At 33.3% G+C, this 20,651-nt stretch overlaps 1 protein-coding gene across 1 annotated transcript in view; it reads left to right on the plus strand.

The window, feature by feature from the left end:
• The window catches only part of LOC139685748 (macoilin), an 83,964-nt gene that overhangs the window by 55,854 nt on the left and 7,459 nt on the right, over positions 1-20,651 (plus strand). The window contains exons 10-12 of the mRNA XM_071582812.1: positions 6,954-7,154; positions 10,856-10,976; positions 16,058-16,232. Coding sequence (XP_071438913.1) covers positions 6,954-7,154; positions 10,856-10,976; positions 16,058-16,232 — 497 coding nt within the window. The remainder of the gene's footprint in view (positions 1-6,953; positions 7,155-10,855; positions 10,977-16,057; positions 16,233-20,651) is intronic.

Consider the following 20,651-nt stretch of genomic DNA (forward strand, 5'->3'; position numbering starts at 1 on the left):
TATTAGTTGAATCCATTGAAACTATATACATGTGTGCTCATGCTTCTTCTTGCTTCAAATATATATAGGTGTGATGACAAAATCATCAAATTCCATTCTGCTTAAGTTAATACGAAAACCTTATGGATTTTTTTATAGTTTATTCTTCTGTTTTCATATAATTAAATGTGGAATTATATTATTATGATGGAGAAAATTTGGAAATAGTGAGGGATTGAAGTCATACCTGCTTTAGATATATTTTCCAGTGTAGCTTGCTCCTTCCTCACTAAATTTTTCTGCTTAGTTTTTACCTTAATTTAATTTAGAATGCCATAGATTTTTTAAAAAATCAATGATTTTCTCAAGTTTTGATGTTATTAATTTTTTAAGACAATATTGTGAAAGGTTCCAGAGCTGTGTGTTCAGCTGACAAAATTATGCACTTATGAATGACTAAATGAAAGTATTTAAACAATGCCCTTCAAAAATACAAAAATTGCACGTAATATGCAATAGCAATTCCAATTGTGGGTATTATCCTCAAGGTTCTGGACGAATATTGAATTAAGGAAAATTTAGAATTTTTGCCTTTTGCGACTCTGAAACTCCCATATCCTAAATTAAACCTAAAATTGTCAATGCAGGATAGATTTTATTTTTAAGATTGGTATTTTTTCCTGCTTGAACAATTGATAAATAACATGGAAATTTCTCCATTATAAAAAACATTTTTTTTGAAAGCATTAAATTTTAGTTTGAATACCTGCATATCTGGAACATGAATAACCTGGAAGTGATGGAAATTGAAATTTTTTGGAAAATCTGATAAGTGAAGAAAATTCTTATTATTGTGGTATTTGACATTCATTGGGGCGTGTTTGACATGAGACCCCTTTAAGATTAATATAATGCAATCATCATTTTATATTGAATTATTAGTGCACGGACATGTCATTTGTGTTGTGATTTATATTCTTTGGTGAATCACACTGCGAGTGTATACTGTATGGAAGTTATTGAAATATGTTTAAGTGAATTGTGTGATAAAATTTGCGGATTCCTCCTAAGGATCTTGAAATTAAATGAGGAAATGGAATGGAATATGGAAAAGTAGTTACAAATACTTGTAGTGACTCTGCAAAAATTAATATTTCAAAGGAAAACTGTTTGAGAAGCCAAGTGAAACATTTTTCAGAGAGACATGGGAATCATCTTTTCTTTGTTGCCTCAGAAGACAAGGCATTTCCAGGGACCCTCAGGGGTGGCAAGTATGAAAGTGAACTTTATTGTCTAAGTTTGGATTTTATCAAAATTAATATGCCATGTTCATCGACTTGAAAAGTGGCTATTTCTAGAGTAAATGGGAATATGGAGCATATTTCAGACCTCTTACCTTCCACTTTCTTTGTTCTGCGGATATTTCTGAAGAAATCATGAATACTCGTCATTTGAGTGAAAGGATAGTGAGAGATCATGATTTGTCTTTAACCCCTTTATGGGACATCATGTACAACTTAGTGCCTGCATTTTTAGTGTGAAGCTTAATGACTTCCTGTCATTTCCAAAGTTTCAAGGAGTATGCTTTGCAGCAAAAACATCTGGTTACCAACATTTAATTTGACATTTCCATATTCTTAATATTTTTTTGCATGTCACCTTTCTCCTGGCTTTCAACACCCTAAAACTGCTCAATTCAGAAAGTCTGAGAAATCGGGGAAGACAATCCAGATCTGAGATAATAAGTCTTCAGGAAATATAGTTAATAGAAATTTTGGTTTCTGAAACTGTTTGTAATAAAGTAGACGTACAAACCAGTGTTATGATGAGGTATATGTCAAGATGGTAGTAGTGTTACTACAAGAATAGAATGTCGATAGTTTCTAGCTGACTAGTGCCTTTGCTTATGTTCTCATTTGAGAAACATTATCAGAGTAACTCAACCATTATTCAGCAAGGCAGTGTCACCAGTTCTCATAGAGCTTGAAGATAATCTATTTTGCCAGTTAGGACAGTTGTGTGTGATCTCAACCTTTTGGAACTTGTCAATATTTGTTACAATATTTTGCTTTGTAAATATTTCCCTTGTTGATTTTTTTGTGGAAACAATATGGGACGCACCTGATTTGGAGAACGTATATTGATTTGTTATTTTGGCTGTATATCAAATATAGTTTGATATGCAGAACTTGAAAACATTATTTCCCCTAATGAATTGGAGTTTGTTGGTGATAAGTAAACAAATTAGGTTTAAAGACTTAATTTAGCTTAATTGGCTGTGTACTGACGACTGTGGTCAGAGTGACCATTGTCTTCCATGCAATCTGGCACCTTACCAATGAGATATATGCTGGTTTGATTCCAGCCAGCAGGTATATTTTCAAGTCTTGTGTATGGATAGCTTGAATCATCCATCCTCAGTAGAACAGATATTCTTTGGCTGTTGGTGATAATGTGAATTTCACTGTTACTATTAGTGCACTTAAAGTTAACTGAATTTGAGGTAATGGCTGTTTAGCATTGAAGAAGTGATTAATTTTATTATTACTACTTGCAGATTACCTTCCTCTTTTGTTAACCAAGTTTATGTAGTATTGTTTAATTTAACCTGTAATGTAATGCCTTATAATGTAAAATGATTTAAATTATTTATAATAATCATAGTAAGTGGTTTAATTAATTAGTGTTAGTACTGAAATTATTAATTTGAACTGTGAAATGCTCATCTTATATGTTAGTTGTTAAATTAATCATTTTAGTGTATTTTGGATATTAATAGTTTGATAAGTTATTCATTTTACACATTGGCTATTACAAACGTTACAGGCATTATCATTGTATCTTTGGGTATCTCCATGAAAGTGGTGGCAGCATGTAATTGCATGATGACAGGGAAATAACTTTATGTCAATCACGAATAAATGAGTTGAGAAAAGGTTGCTGTAATACTGGAATAAAAATTTGACGTTGCCTTTGCATTACTTCCTCTATATGGTATTTCTATTCATGACCAAAGTTTAAAATACTATTGCTGATGACTCAGCTCTATTGAAAATTGTCCTTGTATCTCTGCAAGGCAAAATGAAGTAATAGGGTTAAAGACATTTCCCTACAGTTTTTTAATGAATGGTAATTGATTTAAAAATATTTTTCTTCTCCGGAATGGTGGAAAGGATTAAGTATTTTTCCTCTTTGGGAAAAGAGGTAAAGCCAGTTAAATGATTACCACGGTTACCACATTTGTATGGGCCAGAAAACAATGCAATTCTTCCTTTGATGAACTGATCATAAATAATTGTATGAGGGATACAATAATGAGAGAACAGGGTAAGAAAATATAATTCTTTTTCCCCAGAGTAGCTCCAGTACCACACTAATAGCCCAATATTTTCATAATATATGATACAAATGTTTAATTTAGAATATTTCTCATCTCCACTTTTAAATTCTTGGTGGCTGCACCAATAGTGCATGTTGAAGCAAAGAAATTACTTTGGATAAGTGGATTGTGGTTAAAATTTAATCAGTTCATCTACTCTTAATAATTACGTCAAATATAATATTTTGCATTGCTCAAAGTTATAGTTTTTGAGTTGTCATGTCCACAGAAAGCTCGCACAAAAACATGAATTGTAAAAAGGTCAAAATATATTCAGGGGAACTCAAAATGCCTTTCTGTGGATATCCAGTTGTAATTTTCTTTGAAATAGAATTTTCCCCCAATCCTACATGTGGAGAAAGTAGTAGCATCAGTTAAAAGAACTTGTTTTCTGGATGTACCAATCAGTAGGATAACTTTTGCATTATGCTTTCACCTCTGAAATCCATAATTTCGTAGCTTCTCAGAGGAATCTGAAAGCCATCATTTGACTCTCCCTTAGAAGAATTAGATCATTGAAAATTTTAGTGGGTGGACATTACACAAAGGCTATCCAAACTGACATAATCAAAGTTGATCGATGTCAGAAAGCTGGGACAAATCACTTGGATTTGGTCGTATAGATGGGAGCTGGGAATCAGACTATTACTGTTGCATTTAACACTATGAACAGAGTCCTGTAAATATTTATTTGCTCATTTAAAACTATATTTTCACTTTAATCCGCAGCGTATACCATTTACAATAAAACCTTGTTATTTTAAAATTCAAGGGACTAGAAATAATGGGCATAGAAATATTTGAGTTTGAAATTAATCAACTTGAATAAAAATCTTACACTTCCATTTTTGGCCAATAAATTTACGTTGCAGTTTTATCTGTCCCATAGAATTCTAAGAAAATTGACCTTACAAGTTTAGAATTCAGTTTTTTATGATTTGTTCAGGAATGAATCACTGACTACCTTGGGTATTTAGAACAAAAATGAAAGTTAATGTCTAGCCATTGGTATGAATCTGTAAACCAAGGATTTCTGCCTACTACTCTGCCTAAACCCACAATCTCAGTCCTTTTTCTTTTTCTTTGCCTTTTTTCTTCTGTTGGGAGTGAGCCAGATGAATTTTTCTGCTGCTCCAACTATGGCGAGATTTTCTTTTATCAAGTACCAAATGAGACCTTCCATTAAGCAAATTGCTAGTTTTTTTTATATTGCCAAATTTTCTATGTGCATTCTCTAAGATAGTACGCTCACCAAAATAACAAGGTTTTGCTTCATTGTGAGATTCAGGCAAATAAGTTGAATTTGGCTCAATTTTTACCTTTCTCGACAGTATAATTCTCTAAAGCCATGGTTTTTTGCCTGATGGATTAACCTGACTCTTGATTTACAGAATGAATTGATGTAGTTACATATGTTGTTAGAGATAAATTTATCAATTGAAGGTTGTGTCCCTTTTTCCCATGACCTTCCATGCTCATCCCCTCTCATTCACAGAAGGTGAAGAGATATCCAATGTTGGCCAATTACTCATGAATTGGCTTTATCATAAGGTATTTTTCCTTTTCTTCATAAGTAAGCCCTGATAAATAGCTTTGAGTCCAATCGCCTGGATGAAGTTGAGCACCCATCTTCATGGAGATTATATAAATAGAATGAATTATTAAGTTACAGTTGCCCTTTAAGTTCAGTGTCTTACATTTTTACAGGGGAATAAATCCCTTAAAATATTTTGGTAGGTGCAACCAAAGGGCAAAACGTTAAATCAGCAATGAAGACATGTTTCATTAATACCTATGGGAATTAAGTGGATAAGAGTCCACAAAGGAGAGTAATTTGAGCATTTCAAGGGAAAATGAGCTTGGGAGGATAATATTTATCCATCCCATGTAACACATTTAATTATCAAATGTGGGCATCATGGTAAATGGTTAGCGAGAAGGAAGGGAGGATGGATATTGTGTAAGCAGCCAGTATGGGACTACCTGGGGGCTGTAAAACCATAACTGCGTAAGTAGGCTATTATTTATTGCAGGTTGCAGCTGTTTTTCTTTACCTGCATATTGTGTTCGTGGCAGATTTGCTTCATTTGTCAAAAAATATGCTCCAAAACCTGTGAAAGCTGATGCTGGAATACCTTAAATATCTGCTTCATCAAGATTCTGAGCTTGTAACCTGTTTTGAGAGCAAAAAATGCATATTATTAAATGGTTGCTGATTGTTTTTTATTTTCATAAGAACATGTTGAAAGCTTATGATTATGGTTTCACTCCTATTTGGCTGTACTTTTATTTCATATTATCTTTTGTTTGGAATTTTTTGAAGGTTTAAGTGGCTTCCTAATTATTTTATAGTGCCCTCACAGTTTTCGCTTCACTCCAAGCAAACTATAATTGTGTTGATACATTACTTCCTTATCATGAGTGTTTAATCAGATTGCTGACTTCAAAAATGCTGCTTATGTGCTGTTCTGCTTCTATATGTCTTTTTAGTTCTGGTGTGAAGTTGTGTCTATTATTTTGTTATAAAACTTGTGTATACATGACTTAAGTACAATGGTTGCCATCAAGTTATGTTACTTTGACTGTAAATTGATAATAACATATCCAAAATTATAACCCTAACCCTGGTCTGTGTATGTTATGTATTGCAACATGTGTAGTCCTACCTGGCAACATAGATATTCCAAATTATGTGTGTGCTTAGACATATTGTATGTGGTATTTATGGAGTTTTGGTCACACTTCTACCTGCATAGGAAACCATCAGATGTTTGAACCTGCCAGTCAGTGTGATGGGTAGAAAATTGGTACATGGCTGCATGCTTGTTCCCTGTAAATCCTTATTTTTTCATGTTTTTGCCTATATACTATAATGTTATATGTTACCATCTACTGTGTTCACTATTGAAGTTACAAGGTTAAAACATTTTCAGAATAATTTATAGCTCTAAAAGTTAACGTTTTTTATTTTTTAATTGTTTTCTGTATGATGGCATACAACTCAGGAACCTTACATACCAAATTATGTATATATTTATTACATTTTGTCAATTATAATTATTTTTTTATACACAAATATTTATTTGGCTATTGTAGCTTTGTGTAGTATTTATGATTCAGTATCAGGCTAAATGCTTTTCATTAGTATTTTCCATCATTCATTCATCAATATCATGGTCATGATATATTTCTAATAAGGAATAGTGGAAATGGGATGTGAAATAATTTGAAAAGTAAAATTACCCCTGTGCTTCATCTCCAGTTTTTTGTACTTCTCTCTGAAAATGAGAACTATCTTATAAATTCAAAGGATTGAAATTTGGAATGACAATTCCTTAGCCTGTGTGGATTTCCAAGAAAGAAAAATGTTTTTACTGCATGCATTATCATTGATCACCATTGAAATGGGGGTAAATAAAAGTTGTAATTAAACAATCACCTTCAAGTTAACATGGAAATGGTACTCTTCCTGACCATTCATGGCAGTTTCAGTGATTGATAGCTAGCACTATGTCTCATTTATTGATAATTTTAAATTCAATTCAAAGTTAACCTGAATGGGAGTCTCACATCACCTTTGGTTTTTTTTCAACAGACTGCATGGGCTAGTGACGGCAAGGCAGTCAGACAAACAGACAATATCACAGCTGGAGCGACGGCTGCATGATGAACGAAGATCTCGGGGTGTCTGTGAAGCGCAGTTGGCTGCGGAGCGGAAGGCGAGGAAAGTGGAAGAATCAGCAGCTGCTAGGACAATAGCAGTGGCAGCAGCAGCCGCAGCTGCCTCAGCCAACAAGTATGTACCAATGAATGCATCACCAGACTAACTTCACACTACTTTGTTGATGACTTAACACATTTTAATACTGCTTGGTCGTTAACCTCAAATTCAGATTACATCAGTGGCATTGAAATTCACTTGGGAACCAGTGGGCTACATGTGTCTCATAAAGAACAATGTAGTTCTAAAGGGTAAATTTATTCTATTAATTATTTTTGGGTGGTCATTTTTAGGGAATTGTTTGTATGCAATTTGTATTATTTAAAATTGTAAAGTGTACAGGTTATCGTTTATAATTCATATCAATTATATGGATCTGGATAAAAAGTTTCTCGTGTGATATTGGGCATATTCAATTTAGGTGAAACCAATCCATTTGTGATTGCATAGCAAAATTATGTCACTGCAGTGACTTAAGTTATGGTGCTCAATGGGAATAATTAAAAATATTAATGGTTGAGTTGTCATCTTATGCCCATAACCTGTTACTTTTATGTCTTTAAGATTGTCATAATATTAGAGAAATTGATGTGAAACCAATGCTTAAAGTGATTCCTTATTTCTACAAAAATGTATTATGCAGTGGCTTAGTTATAGTACTGCAATTCATAATTTAATGATCTAAAATAGTTAGCAATGATACAATGCATAATTTAAAAAAAATTAATAAGAATATTATTATAGACTTTTTGAAACTTTTTAATGTAAAAATTGTGATTCTTTAATGTATTTTCTCTTGACCAAAAGTAATTTTTGCTGCCTCTTCCAAATCCTAATGAAAAATTTGGGTGCCACTGTGGTTAAGGTTTGTAATGCCTCACATGTTTTATTTGCTTTCATGTGTTCTGGTGAGAGTAAATAATAGATGAATTCATACATTTTTTCATTACCAAGTATGTGTATGTGCCCCTCAGTGTTCTATAACATTATGATTGATGGTGAGATAGAAAGGACATTGAGTGAATTGAAATCAAATATGGCCATGAAAGTAGGCCACATTCCTGTTTTACTACAAAAAAAGTTTAGGAAGGTGTTGGAGGAAAGTTTTTTATGGACTAATTTGTAGTATTTATGATAGAAGAATTTGGCTGGAACCCTTCTTTAATCAGTGTTAGCTCTTTTTCTGCAAAAGGAAAAGGCAGCTATATGTGAGGACAACAGAATGATGTCTGATTTAACATCATTAATCAGCTAAAGTAATTCTCAGGATCATCAAAAAGCAGATAGAGATCAGGGTAAACGATTGCTTAGGGGATGACCAGTTTAAGTTCAGGAAGGGGAGAGGCTTGTGTGATGCCATTGCGGTGATGAGGTCACCAATAGAGAAGAACATAGAATGTGATCAGGTTATACATGTCTGTTTCGTTGATTTCAAAAAGTGTTGGACAGAGTAAATTGGGTATTGTAGAATGAATGTCCATTGTGTATTATCACCTGTGCTGTTCAACACGTATGTGGACTAACTGGTTAAAGAGGCATGGAAAGAACTGGAGATGGGAAAAAAGTCTGTGGAGAACTCATAAAATATAGCTATAATATATCTAAAACTAAGTTAGGTTTGCTGATGACCAAGTTTGTTTGTCATTCAGCCAAGGGTTTGCAAGCATTGCTGAGTGAATTGGAAATTCAGTGCGATAGATATGGGATGAGAATAAATGTAAATAAAACAAAGGTTTTGTGGTTTTCAAGGAAGAGAAAAGCTAAGCTATATGTTAAAATAGGAAGGAAAAAACTAGAGCAGGGGAACAGTTTATGTATCTCGGAGGTGTTGTGGACCAAAATGGTCAAAATAGTTGAGACATAAGGAGAAAATGCATTAGGCAAGGAAGCTTCCACAAGCAGTAGGGAGTTGGTGACAGGGACTTTCAGTAAGGATGTTAAGAAAAGCCTTGTTAAAATTTAAATGGAGCATAGTCATGCACGGTGCTGAAACGTCATTGAAGCAAAATGATAAGTTAAGATTGAAGAATTTTGAAATGTGGGTGTGGAGAAGGATGGAGGAGAGGAAATGGACCAGAAGAAAACAAATGAGGAAGTGCTAGGTATTGTGGGCGAGGAGAGGGGATTGTTGGGAGAAATCAAAAAGAGGCAAAAAAGATGGATACAAAGCATTTTGATGGGCAGTGAGATGTTGAAAACTGTGATAGAGGAGAGAAAGTTAGGCGAGCGAGGAAGGGACAGGAATAGGATAGGTATGCTTGACGGAAATAAGAATGGAACTAGGTAGAATTTAAAATAGGCCTAATGTAAGATTGGATGTCGGGCTGTGCTTTGTTTAGAAAGACAAGAGAATTTTTGCTGTGCCATATGGTAGCTTAGGTAAACCTACCTTAACTGGTAGATTACTGATATTAATAATAAATGATAATGCAGATTCCCAGTACACAGCATCCAACTTGTATTTGATTTATGTAGGCATATTGCCTTTCAAAAAGAAATATTTCTTGGCAGCTCAATAGTCAATTTTTTCCATTTCACAAAAACCCTCACAACAACTCACTCAAACAAATGTCAAACAACAATTGAGTGTCCCAAATGGCTGCAAGTTTGGCAAGTACCTTTCAACAGATATGTAAACACATTCCATACCTTAAGTTGAAGAGTGTTGCCATCTTCATGTTGAGGTCAGAAAATTTTCAGACAACCCTCCTAATATTGATTTTAAAAGAACTCATGATTTTTGTGTACACATGTATCTTGCTAGAGCAAAATAAAATCCTGAAATTAAAAGGTGATGTTGATTGGTGGGAACTGCTTTATGATATGTGCATGATCGTGTGGTGTTTGCAGGCACCAATGACTATTCTAGAACATTCAGCTCCGCCCAATATAACATACTGGTAATGTTGTGAGATTTTTCTCCACTGCTAGTGACATTTGCTCATTACCAGCCATCTTTATTATTACTGACTTAACACCTTTAACATCTGCTGTTCTATTTGATGGTATGTCAAATGTCAAGGGTACCTCATCCGTGTTCCTAATTTGTCCCAACCCAAACTACATCCTTTTTCTCAAGCTTATGGCATATTTGTGGAATTCTATAACTTTTCTTTCACATTCAAATGGTAGTTATTGTGCTACTATTGTAGTTTTTTCTCACTTCAATTAAAATAATTTTTGTTAAAACAGTAATCCTCTTCTTCCTGTGATTTATTTTCTAGTTCTGCACTTGTTCCTCAATATTTGGCCATTTGGGAGCTCATAAATATGAAGTTTTTTTACTCCCATCTGCATTCATTTAATTATTCTTCTACTGCCTCCATTCTCGTATGATCTCCTCAGTTGTTAGGCCAAAATGCCTTTCAGTTGCATGTTTCCATGCTCTGAAGCATAATTAATGACTTAAACTTAAATTGTAATACTGTATGGCTAACTTCTCTCTTTAGGCCCATTAGGTTATTCTAATTTTAACTTTTTATTAAGTACTTAGTTTCTCTGTGTAAAAGTAGATATGCTTACTAATTAGAAAGGAACGTATTACACAATGGACAGCGCTATCACTAACAGTTGAGTACCTGTAGACTCAAAGTTTACAACAATAGATATAATGTTTGAGCAGAAGAAAATGGCCACCGTAGTCAAGAAAAATAGCTTTGGTCCTGACTGTGGTTTAAAATGTATCATATTTATTATTCATGTGTTCACATTCCATAAATATCCATGGAATGAGTAGGAGATTGGAGTAAAGTGATTATATGTTTAATGCATTGCAGGGGTGAGTGCACAGAGAGCTGTCGTGCAAGAAGGAGAGATTTGGAGGCAGAAGTCAAACAGTTGAGAAGGGAGCTCAAACTTAAGGAGGATCGCTGTTTAACAGCAGAAAGAGAAATGCAAGTAAGTAACACACCAGGATAAAAGTCTCTCATGCTGTTATCTACCTGTGTATGAATGTTATAGCTTGGATAAACATGCAAATCCATATTTTATGCTGTATGTTTTTGGCATTCCTTGACTTAACACAATTTTCGTTAGCTCAGAGCAAACTTTTATGAATTTTTATATGTATAATATTTACCCAATTTTAGTTTTTCCCCACTGTACATTTTCTCTGAATTTACCCTATATTTTTTGAGAATGACTGCTGTATCTTATTCAATTTACTGTAAGTCATATTGTTTAGGTTAAACTTTAAATACATATTTTTGTTGAAAAAGATATAGGGTACATTCACAAGAGAGGTATTTATAGTAAATTAAAATAGATAATATTTGAGATGTTTGTTAAATATCCAAAAGTTCCATTATGCATTTGACCTTATAAAAAATTCACAGTTTTTCCAACTGAAAAAACTACTGCCAATACTGCTACTGCTGGGTGAATTTTGGAACCCCTGCAGAATTTCATTATTGATGATTATGTACTGTGAATATGTTGAAATAGTCAAAACAAATGTCATTTATTTACAACTTGATAAGCTACTGCTAAAATTGTTAAATAGTATTTATTTTTGTCCTTTTTACTTGAGAACATGTATTTAACAAAAGTTTTCCGGTTATAATTAAAATTAATTAATCAAAATTTACTTAGCAGCATTTAATAATTATGAAAACACTAGTGTTGGCGTATACAGGAGAGATGTGAAAGATGGAAATTTCAAGTAAAAATTCATATGTCAACCTATACACAAGATTGACCTCTGCATGTGGACGTATGTTAATGTTTAAATCTCTCTGTTGGAAGATTTGAAACATTATTCAGGTTTCAAATTAAACAAAAAAAACTGAAGCTCTCACGTATTGACTGAAATCATAAGTTTAAATTAAAATAAAAATGAGTTGGTAGCATTCTTTTTTAGTTTGTTGACAGTCAGGTTTTTTACTTCAGTTCTTGGTTTGGATATCGAGTGTTGGTTCTTAATTTCAGTTCTGATAGTTTTGGCAAATGGTCAGGTATCAGTAGTTGCTATAGTAGGCAACAAATTGATCCCTTTCTAAGAAGTCAGTATCATTTTATCAGAAGTTGTACTTAGAGATCATTTAAAGTTTCATACTACCTGTCATATCAATTGTTTTTAAGTTTCCAAAATAAAAGGTGATATTCAAAAATGCATAGATACAAATGTACTCTACGGTCAATGTTGCATAATATCTCTCATAGAAATGATTAGATTATGGTCACTTGTAGATTTCCTGCATTTATACAGGACCATTATCGTGTGAAGGTGTGTGTAGGAAGTGCAGATGAAAATTATTTTATATTCTTTCTGTGATGCTTGGTTTTTTTGGATAAGTGATGAGCAAAAAACTTATGTGGTGCAAGGCCATTTCAGTTTTTTCTAATTCAGCAAACAAATGAACAAAATTTACAGTATGTGGATTCCAACAAATTTCAATCTTGTATTTAGAGATGTACCTTGTTCAAAAGCTATGGAGATATGTGCCCTTACCCATGTAAATCTTCATTCATTAAAATATGCCTAAGAGCTATTTGGTAGCATTTTTTCATATTGTAAAGAGTGAATAATATAACAAAGTCATAAGCAGGAGTGGTTACATTATTCTTTGTCTTCATAAAAATATTTGGTAAAACTTGAACTCTTATCAGCTCTGACTAATCATGAAAAATTGTCGACCACATATCTGTGAAACGGTTAGAGTTTCATGACATAATGATGCATAGGTATGGTAGAATTTTGATTATCTATGAACTGAGGGAAGTATTATCTTGGATAATTTGTCCCAATTAATCGACTCTCCACATGAAAAATGTAGGCATTATCCATTGCATTTGTCAATTTTTTAATGTCCTATTGAAAGCAATAATTTCCTTATGTTTCATGGCAAGACACTTATATAGTAAAATGCAAAGCACTTTTTCCCTTTATTACCCGAATTGTGAACACTCTCTAGTGAACTTTCATTGATGCCAATGTTTATTAAAGATCATGCTTGGTAGGGTGGCACTTGCTTGAAGATCATTTTAATAATGCTGAAATTAATTTTCTCACTGGCTGGGACGAAATGAACTTTGTTTAAGTGAAAGGAAAAAGTAATAAAATTGGTTAGCTCAGAAGCAACTAAGAGCTAAAGAGAAGAGACAGAAATAGAAAAGTATTGTCTTTGAAAGATGATATCCCTGCAATTATATAAATGATAAAACAAATTCCTAATCTTAGCCAGTATCCATAATATCAGTTAACTGTGAAAGATCTCAGAATGTGTGCTCATGGGGGATATTATGGTGCAAATGAGGGTTTTACTTTAGTTCATGTAAAATTTAAATCGGACTGAATGGAATTATCTAAAAATCAGGGAAATTTTAAAATTGAGGAGTATGAAATTGATGTTTCACATCAGGCAAGGCCTCTAGTTCAATTATTTTCCTTTCTTTGACCATTCTCAAAGTATTATGAAACTTCTCTCATTACTGCTTTATTTTTTAGTATAGTACTGATGATTTATTTTTTTGACATCTAGATCTTTCATTAGATATGCTAAAACACACTGAATAGATGGGGTACTGTAGTTCAACTGTTGTTTGAATATAAATCTAAGAGAGCAAATAAGAGCATACATTGAGTCATTATCAACTTATTAATGTACAAATTATGTTAGCTGTAATAGAGCTTTGAACTTAATACTTTGAATTCCATGCTGAACATTTATTTTTCAGCTGATGTCATCTTGGTGGTGTCTAAAGTGTATAATATTTCTTGTGTGTCTGTGACTGACATATCTGACTGCCGTTCCATGTTTTAGAAAATTAGTGCTAACCTAAGAACAAATAGATTGGCTTCAGTCTTTTTCTTTTTCAGAGCAGATAGCATGTAAAGTGATACCAGACTCCCAACAGAAACCTCGGAATCCTATTCTTAAAAAAACTTCACCTTGTTTAAGCGACAGGATGCCAAGATCAGGTCAAAATTACCCATTTAGTTGAAATATAGTTTTTTTCATGGAACCGTTTGAATTTCTTAAGCATTTCATTAAACAGTGATAATTTCTGTGTATTCTTCACTTATGTAATTCAGGTGCCCAAAAGTATTTTGAAAAAAAAACTGAAGTAAATACACAGTAAACCCTCACTAATGTGGAATATATTGAGCCAGAGGTCTGGATTAACTGGGGTTTCGACCCTAGTAACCTCATGAAGTATTTTTCATCACTATTCTTTTGCATACCTAATTGATGATAAGATAAAATTACTTTACATGGTGAACATAAAGCCTAAATTGGAAAAAAAACTCTTTTGTAAGATTGATAAAATCCTATTTGAATAAATTGCATCACAGAATATCCCAGGAAATTACCTCAGTTATTCCTTAGTAACTTCTCTCAGCAATGATTGTGTTACTTGCTAATTTATCAATGATATTATCCCATTTATTTTATCTATTTATGCAAATTAAGTGATTAATGAGGCTTTTATCTAATAATTGCAGGTTTAACTAAAAAAAATTCTGTTAATTTTTGTCTTGTAAATTTTAGTAATGTTGACACATTGCTCAATGAACTCTGTTTTCAACTATGCTAACATTATAAAGTCTGCAGTAGAAATATACTTTAATGTATAATCTTGCAGTTATCCAGGTTAAGGTGTCCAAATTACTGAAGGTTTACTTTATTCATTATTTTATGAAGGAAAAATGTATCGTTGCACTTTCAAGCATGCACCATGAAACTTAGAAGTTCAGTCGAAAGTTGTTACTTCAAACCAGAGGTAATTCTGTATTAATACAAAATCAAAAGCAGATTGGATAACTTAAACAAACTTGTTCGTGACTATGCCTAGAGAAGGTTCAGCAGATGATGGCCTTTGTCTTTATTCTTGAATTATTTGGATGTAGTTGCATACAACGCTTTCATTGTATGGAAGAAGAAAAATGGATTTGACCTGTCAGTCGGCTGTATCAAGAAACAATAGAAAGGGTCATCAGAAAATCTTGTTGAGTGTTTTGTGCAACCTAAAGTAGCCTGCTGGTTGCTGGATATTAAGATTCTGTCATTCTAGACATCAAAATTTGAGGAGAGAAATCAAAAAGTGATCAGGAAGGACAATTAGTTGCAATAAATATTAATGGGTCAATAATTAATGGATTTTGATACTTCAAGGGATGTAAATGATCTTGGCATTCCAAGAGTTATTGCTCAAAGCTGCATTCTTCCAATGTCACTATTTTTGGGTGCTATTATCATAAATTACATAGTTTTTCTGCCGAAAGGGCTCACAATCATTAAATATTGAAGTTCATGAAACTGCATCGAAATAATTGGCCATCAATTTAAAATGCAGTATCACGTCTGCAACACATGTGGCATCTAGATATACGTATGAGTTATCTTTCATATAGCAGTAGTTAATTCATAATTGCAAATGTACAGCTGGAATATTGATTAAAATATTGTAATTATTTCAACCAAATTTGTAGAAACTTGCAAGCTTAATGTGTATTTTGGCAAAGTACAGCAGTTCTGTTTCTCATGACCTCTTAATAAGCCACCCAAAATACATGGATTATCAAAGGTTTACTGTACTTCGGAAAAAGAATAAAATGGATGCTATAAATTCATTTGTTTTCTTAGGGTAACATCAAAATCAATTTTTGGATTTCTCAAAATTGAAACTAAGGTAATTTCACCTTTTTTAATAGAATTTATTGTTCAAGTTGTGCAAAAATTTCTATTTTACCTATCATTAGAAAAAAATCAGAAATTTTTGTACCGTGGTAACAGGGTGAAGACAAATTGAGTGCGTGAAAAAGTTGATTTGGAATGGTATAATAACTTCTTTTCAGAATTCATTTCTTGGCTTTACTGAATGTGAATATGTTTCTATTTTGGTTGGTCGATTAATTTTTTCTGTTCTTCCAAATATTTTAAATTTGTTTTTGAAAAAGTTGGCAAAAATTCCCATGCTTTATGAATAAATATCCATATATTATTTGTCATTTTGCATATTTCTTGTGTAATTTTTAGACCCTGCGCCAGTACAAGGAGAGTCACAATGAGACGGAAATTCTCATGTCAGCATTGTCTGCTATGCAAGACAAGAATGCCCACCTTGAGAATAGCCTCAGTGCTGAGACTCGCATCAAGTTAGATCTCTTTTCTGCTCTTGGCGAAGCGAAGAGACAGTTGGAGATCCATGAAAGTATGTGCATCACCTTTTTTTAGTTGCTAGCTTAATGCAATAGTCTTATCACAAAAAGAAAGTTTTTATTGTATTTAGTGATGGGATTTACTGATTAAGTACAGGAAGTAATTACTGATCTCCATTGCAATTAGTTTTTCAAAAATTGACTTGAACATGTTTTTGAGTGGGTTACTATTATTAACGGCAGGCAAAGTGAGTTAATCTATTGTAATTGTTGTATGATGCATTTGCCTGTCTGATACTTTTGCTTTCACTTAAAATTAATGTCTTAAGTAACTGATATTATTTTTTTATTATTAGGTAATCTACCATTTAAGGTAGGTTTTTGGATGGACCCAGCTACCAAATAAATATTTTGTGATTCCTAACAAAACACAAAATCCAGTATCCTACTCTACATCAGACCCCTCTTCATCTCTGAGTACTTTCTTCCTCCCTTCATCCCGTCCAACATCCCTATCCTGTTCCTTCCCTTTCCTCGTTTGCCTAACATTCTCCCCTCTATTACAGTCTTCATCATCCCACTGCTGGTCAATACCCCCTTTATCCACTTTTCCTGCCTCCATAGGATTTCTCCCGACAAACCCCTCTCTTCGCCCACCATACCAAGTACTTCCTCATTTGTGTTCTTCTCTGTCCATTTCACCTTCTCCATTCTTCTCCCCACCCTCATTTCAAAAGCCTCCAGTCTACGTCTATCCTCCTGCTTCAATGACCACGTTTCCGCGCCGTACATAGCTACGCTCCATATCGAAGTTTTTACGAGTCTTTTCTTAATATCCTTACTCAACGTCCCTCTCATCAACTCCCTCCTCCTAGTGAAAGCCTCTTTGCCTAGCGCAATTCTTCTCCTTACGTCCCCACTACTTTGAAAGTGTTGGTCCTAAACACTTCTGAGATACGTAAACTGTTCTACCTGCTCTAGTTTTTGCCCTCCTATTTTAATGTTTAGCTTAGCCTTTTTCTTTCTAGAAAATCGCATAATCTTTGTTTTATTAATATACTAGTGAAAATACCCTTGACATTTTTTTGGTACTTGTATATGTTGAAACTGATATTTGCTCCGTGCCTGAACCTTTGGTGTATGCTGCATTTTGTAGTTTCGTTGGTTGCTTTAAGCACCAGGCAGGTGCAAAAAGCGTTTTTTTGGCTCCCTGTTAGGAATGTAGTTAAATTCATTTTTTTAGTTGCAAGGTAAAACCTCTAATAAAACTTTTAACTTATTTATAACTTAACTTATTACTTAAAACGTCTTAGCACTAACATACATGAGCAGTACTCGTGAAAAATGCTGGGGAGTATTTTTAGTAAAATGTATTGTCTTAGGAAAAATAATATTTTCAAAGTTATTGTTATAGATATGAATGCACAGTTTTTTAATTTGATGTAAATTGAATTATTTAATAATATTACTATTTTTTTATCATTTGAAAAATTTATGTATTTATTTCCAAGTTATAAACGTGAAAAATATTTTTTTCACAATATTATTTTGACTTTTAGACGTAATAGTAATATTATTTTTTTAACATTTTGTAGTAAAGATGCCACTTTTCTGTTGAAGAAATCACAAAAAATAAATTGGAAAAAATTATAAACATATAAGGAAAACCTAGTGAATGGTGTAACTTTTTAGCAGCCTGTGTGTAGTCCCACTTTGTCTTATTGTACAGTTTATCTCTGTGTTATATTTGGGCTTCTTCATTATCGTTGGACTGTCATTTCAGCCCCTATGGTGAACCTAAAAAATGCTGTGCACACCTTTTTTACTCTGTATGCAAAATTGTGAGACCATTTTTACTTCAGGTCATGTTTTTTATTACAAACAACACAATTTTCAGTATAATAGCAACGAATCCTATCGAGATTCTGCTGCTTTGAATGGCAATATGAATTCGCCACTGCCTCACTCAAGCTTGGGGATAATGTTTCATGGGCGGCTAGGAACTGTGCATAATACCCATTGGTTTCGTGTGTAAACGGTTTCCATGGCACCTGGGCGATAAACAAATTGATGAATGCTAAAGGATCTATAGTCATTGATGGGAGCGCATGCTTGGGACCCAGTATTTCTGTGTAACTAAAGGCATTAGCACTCCAAGTGTCATGGCTTTCAGAGATTACCTTGAACTCTGGTGGCTGAATTACATCAGTCACATCACTCATTGTGTCATCTTCTTCTCTTTCCTGTATAATTCTTGGCTTTTTCCTCTGCATCAAAATGTCAGAGTCATCTGAATCTGAATTCCTATATCATCAAATAATTGCCATCACATAATGATAACAAGCATTTTACCAATTATTCATCAACTCTATCTTTTGAAGTCTTTTTAGTTGCCATTTCAAGTACTTAAATGAACATATAAATAGAAACGTATGTATATTCTTGAAATCGTGCTTGATTCAACCACATGCTCACAAGGGAAAAACGACACTTAAACTCAAATCCAAAAGAGAAACAGTTATTCTTTGCGTACTATCTACAATTTGCTTTCTATCTCAAGGCACTGTAACTGGTAAGTGAAATGTAAATATGGGGTTTAACAGTTGTAAGCTCAGTAGCACTCAGGCATTACTATAAATAATTACAAAGTATTTTTTTAAATGATGACTGATATCATGGGATACACAAGAATTATGCGGTAAACCTTTTCCTCTGACATTGTTATACCCAGTCTTTGCATGTTGCTTAATATTGACATTATTTAATATTAGTAAATATGATTGATTTGTTGCATAATCATTGCACAAATGATATTGAATATGCAGTCATTGCAGTAGTGGAGGCACCTAATGCTAGTCATATCATGTATGTAAATTATCATGTGTTTAATACGTATGTGAAACTAGAATGCTGTGGACTCAAAAAAATTGATGAAAGTCAGGATATTTTCTTTGCTTCATGTTGAAATGAAGTTGAAATTATCTGTAATCCGAAATTGTTTAAGGTGCCGGTCATCACTGATGTTGTTGACAGAAGAACTTCACTTCTGGTGTAGTAGGAACTATGGACCACTGGATGTGTTTAAAAATGATGAACTGTAAATCTACACAATTCTCAAAATTTGGTCCATACTGCTCTGCATGTAAATCAATGCAATAAGAACTTAAAATTTATGTACCTGGGATTGTCATAAAATCTTCATACTCCTTTGAGAGAACAAGTGGATTTTTCTCACATTTTTTGCCTGGTGTCACATGTTCATATTACTTAATATTGGTTCGTTGTCTTTACATGGTCAATGGTTCAATTATCTGCTGATACATCAACCTGAACTGTCAGAAGTGTTATTTTTGTTTTCCTGTGAGGGCTATATTCTTTTTAAAAAACCCCATATGTAACGCCACAGATGTTGACCGACCTACGTTCATGATATTTAATTTTAATATTTACGTTCATAACTATAAAAAGTGAGAAGATGAAAGGATATTAAAAATCAATCATACAATGTGAATTCTGCGAAAAGTGGATGAGGAACTTCCTAGAAAGTTGAACTTATTTAGAATCTTCATTAGACGAGAACAAGCTTCAAGCAATAACTGGAAATACTGCTATTTGTGCTATATTTGTATTTCCTTGGATTTAGAAATTAGGTTGCTAAAAGCATTAATCCAGGAGAGTTGGAGGGAGGTTCATAAAAGCATTAACCCAGGAGAGTTGGAGGAAAAAGGATGATGAGGGACTGGGAGGTGAAGAGGAAAAGTAAACTGTGACAAAGCTACCCATGGAAATCTGTCTTATTGATGTATTAATGGAAGAAGGCGAAGAAACATTAGCAATCTCTTACATCAAGACAGATTTCTCAAAGTGACATAATGGTAATGGAAAGTAAGACATATTCATTCTTTCCTTCTGGTTCTCAGTACAAACTATCAACAATAAATAGTGTGCATTGTCAGTGGTGAAAAACGCCATGATGAACTAACAGTAAGGTCATTTTGTTGCACTTGTTTCCATGGACAAAGTTTCGGTGCTTATATACCTTCTTTGTTTTACTCCTGTGACATTTATATTGCAAAACATGGACAGAAACGTTTCCCTTGGCTTCAATTTTACAGAAACCTCAATTTTACATAATTTTTTAGCTTCACTCAAAAATTTTAATTTGAAATTTCAACATACTTATGTAATTAAAAATTAATCATAATCTTAATTTCATATGCTACTGATTTGTAAATTGAGAAAATTTATGTCTGAAGATATAGTATTCATTATGCAAAATTGATAGTTCACTGTAGGAGGTTGGGGGTAATGTTTTTCTCGTATTTCTAGAAAAGTGATCTAAATGAGGCAAGTGTCCTCACTTGACACTGCTGTCTAAATTTTCCTTTACTCATTACTATAGGTTCATAACATAGGCAATACCCTCAATGAAATTGGGTCGCTGATGTTCCTAAGGCATACAAAAATCTAAT

Source organism: Hetaerina americana, unplaced genomic scaffold (genome assembly GCF_022747635.1).
Source record: "Hetaerina americana unplaced genomic scaffold, ioHetAmer1.1.p SCAF_12, whole genome shotgun sequence".
Taxonomy (NCBI): domain Eukaryota; kingdom Metazoa; phylum Arthropoda; class Insecta; order Odonata; family Calopterygidae; genus Hetaerina; species Hetaerina americana.